At 51.0% G+C, this 2,500-nt stretch overlaps 1 protein-coding gene across 8 annotated transcripts in view; it reads left to right on the forward strand.

Moving 5' to 3' along the window:
* The window catches only part of LOC133132607 (transcription factor COE1-A), a 156,223-nt gene that overhangs the window by 19,898 nt on the left and 133,825 nt on the right, over window positions 1–2,500 (forward strand). For all 8 annotated transcript variants that reach the window (XM_061248128.1, XM_061248132.1, XM_061248131.1 and 5 more), the window contains one exon: window positions 1,251–1,319. In XM_061248128.1, the coding sequence (XP_061104112.1) occupies window positions 1,251–1,319 (69 nt within the window). The remainder of the gene's footprint in view (window positions 1–1,250; window positions 1,320–2,500) is intronic.

Below are 2,500 nucleotides of genomic sequence, written 5' to 3' on the forward strand. Positions count from 1 at the left end.
ACACACACACTCACACACACACACACACTCACACATACACACACTCACACACACACACACACACACACTCACACACACACACACACACACATGTACGCACACACACTCACACACACACATGCATACTCACACACACACACACACACGCACACTCTCACACACACACACACACACACACTCACATGCGTACACACACACACACACACACACACACACACACACACAGTCCACTCGTCCCTTGGGCCCTGTTCTGTTTCAGCGGGCCCACACTGACCCACTTCTCAAAGAAGCACAGATCACTGCTGAGGACTGCTGAGGACGTTACTGTTTTCTGAAGGGAAGAGAGGAGAGAGATGGAGAGCAAGAGTCGCAAGACAGACAGACAGAGAAAGAGAGAGAGAATGAGAGAGGGAGAGAGTAGGGAGAGAGAAAACAGGGAGAAGGTAAGAGATAAGTAGGGAGAGTAGGGAGAGCGTGATGGAGAGAGAGACAGAGGGAAGGGAGAAGGAGAGTAGAGAGGAGAGAAAGAGAATTGGGAGGAGAGGACAGAGGGAGAGAGAATAGGAAGAAGGACAGATGAAAAGCAGAGAAAGAGAAGAGAGAAGGTTAGAGACAGAGATGGGGAGTGTAGGGAGAAGGAGAGAAGAGAGAGACAGACAGATAGAAAGGCAGAGAAGGGTGGAAATGAGAGGCAGAGTGAGGGCGAGAACAGGGAGAAGGAGTTAAGAGCGAGGGATGATAATGAAGAGATAAAGAGAGAGGGGCGCCGGTTCCTGGCGGAGGGAGACAATGCGCGCGGTTTAGTGTGTCAGTGTGTTCCCCCCTCTACTCACGCCCCTCTGCCATCTGTGCTGAGGAAACGTGAGCTCAAATCGAGCCTCGCCCCTTCCCCCCTTTCTCCCTCCTCCGCGTCCCCTGCGCTCGTCCCGGTCTGAGGGGGGTGTCGGGTGAGCCTCGGACTCACAGGTGATTACCCGCCCCGGGCGGTGCGGGGGGGGGGGGGGGGGGGGAGGAATAACCTGACCCCCTCCATGTCTCCTGCACACCTGTTGTCACCGGCACAACCTGCGTGTGGACCCCGGGTCGCACAAACCCGCAGAGCCGTCCGTCCGTTCAGGGTGTTTCAGTGTGAGGGTGACAGTGTGGGTCTGCCTTAAGCAGGATTAACCGGGTTAGTGGTGACACGAGTAGACCCGCGCCCTGTTTCACTGTTTTTGGTTCTTCTCCCTCCCCCCCCCCTCCCCACACAGTCGCTGCTGTGACAAGAAGAGCTGTGGAAACCGCAACGAGACGCCTTCTGACCCCGTCATCATCGACAGGTAAGGGCCCTCCTCCCGTTTGAACCCCCCAACATCCGGTCCTGTTTCTGCTCAGGGTGCTGGGGAATTTGGGTCAGAACCCTCTGTATTATACAGTAAGGGTGAGATGGGAATTTGGGTCAGAACCCTCTGTATTATACAGTAAGAGTGTGATGGGAATTTGGGTCAGAACCCTCTGTATTATTAGAGAGTGAGATGGGAATTTGGGTCAGAACCCTCTGTATTATACAGTAAGAGACCGAGATGGGAATTTGGGTCAGAACCCTCTGTATTATACAGTAAGAGTGTGATGGGAATTTGGGTCAGAACCCTCTGTATTATTAGAGAGTGAGATGGGAATTTGGGTCAGAACCCTCTGTATTATACAGTAAGAGACCGAGATGGGAATTTGGGTCAGAACCCTCTGTATTATTAGAGAGTGAGATGGGAATTTGGGTCAGAACCCTCTGTATTATTAGAGAGTGAGATGGGAATTTGGGTCAGAACCCTCTGTATTATTAGAGAGTGAGATGGGAATTTGGGTCAGAACCCTCTGTATTATTAGAGTGAGATGGGAATTTGGGTCAGAACCCTCTGAATGAGGCTGAATCGGTGTGCGTTGCTCACGCCCTGCAGTGTGAGCTTGACTGAGAACAGGTGCATTGTGGGCCGGCTGCTCGCGTTGCGTCCTAGCTCTGGGCTGTCCGCACAGGAAAGCGGCCCACGTTCAAAGACTCGCGGCTTTTGAGACGGGCATGAAAGCAGTTGAAAAACGAGACCTGTGATTTATCTACGACGGACGTGCATCTGTTTACATTAGACTCATTGTGTTAGTACTGGCCTGGAACTGGGCGGGGCGGACGGAAGCACAGTCAAGCTCATTTGTGAAATCTGACCCCTGGGGGGGGTGGGGGTGGGGGGGGTAGAGTGTGCATCTTACCCTCTTTGCTGAGTTTTTTTCCCCTATGAGTTACATATAGTATGAGCTATTTATTTGTCCGCATACATTTACAAATCGATAATTTAATGCAGTGGGGATGTGTTTTCTGGAAATCAGAATGGTGATTAAAATATATCCATCAACTCAAGTCAATGGCTATAGAATGGGTCAATAATGTTTTAAGTTAGTTATATGGTAGTAATGGAAATGTCTTAATGGCTGTGCCTGGTGCTTAAAATTAGCTACTCTGTATATGGACCTG

Source organism: Conger conger, chromosome 7 (assembly GCF_963514075.1).
Source record: "Conger conger chromosome 7, fConCon1.1, whole genome shotgun sequence".
Classification (NCBI taxonomy): Eukaryota; Metazoa; Chordata; class Actinopteri; order Anguilliformes; family Congridae; genus Conger; species Conger conger.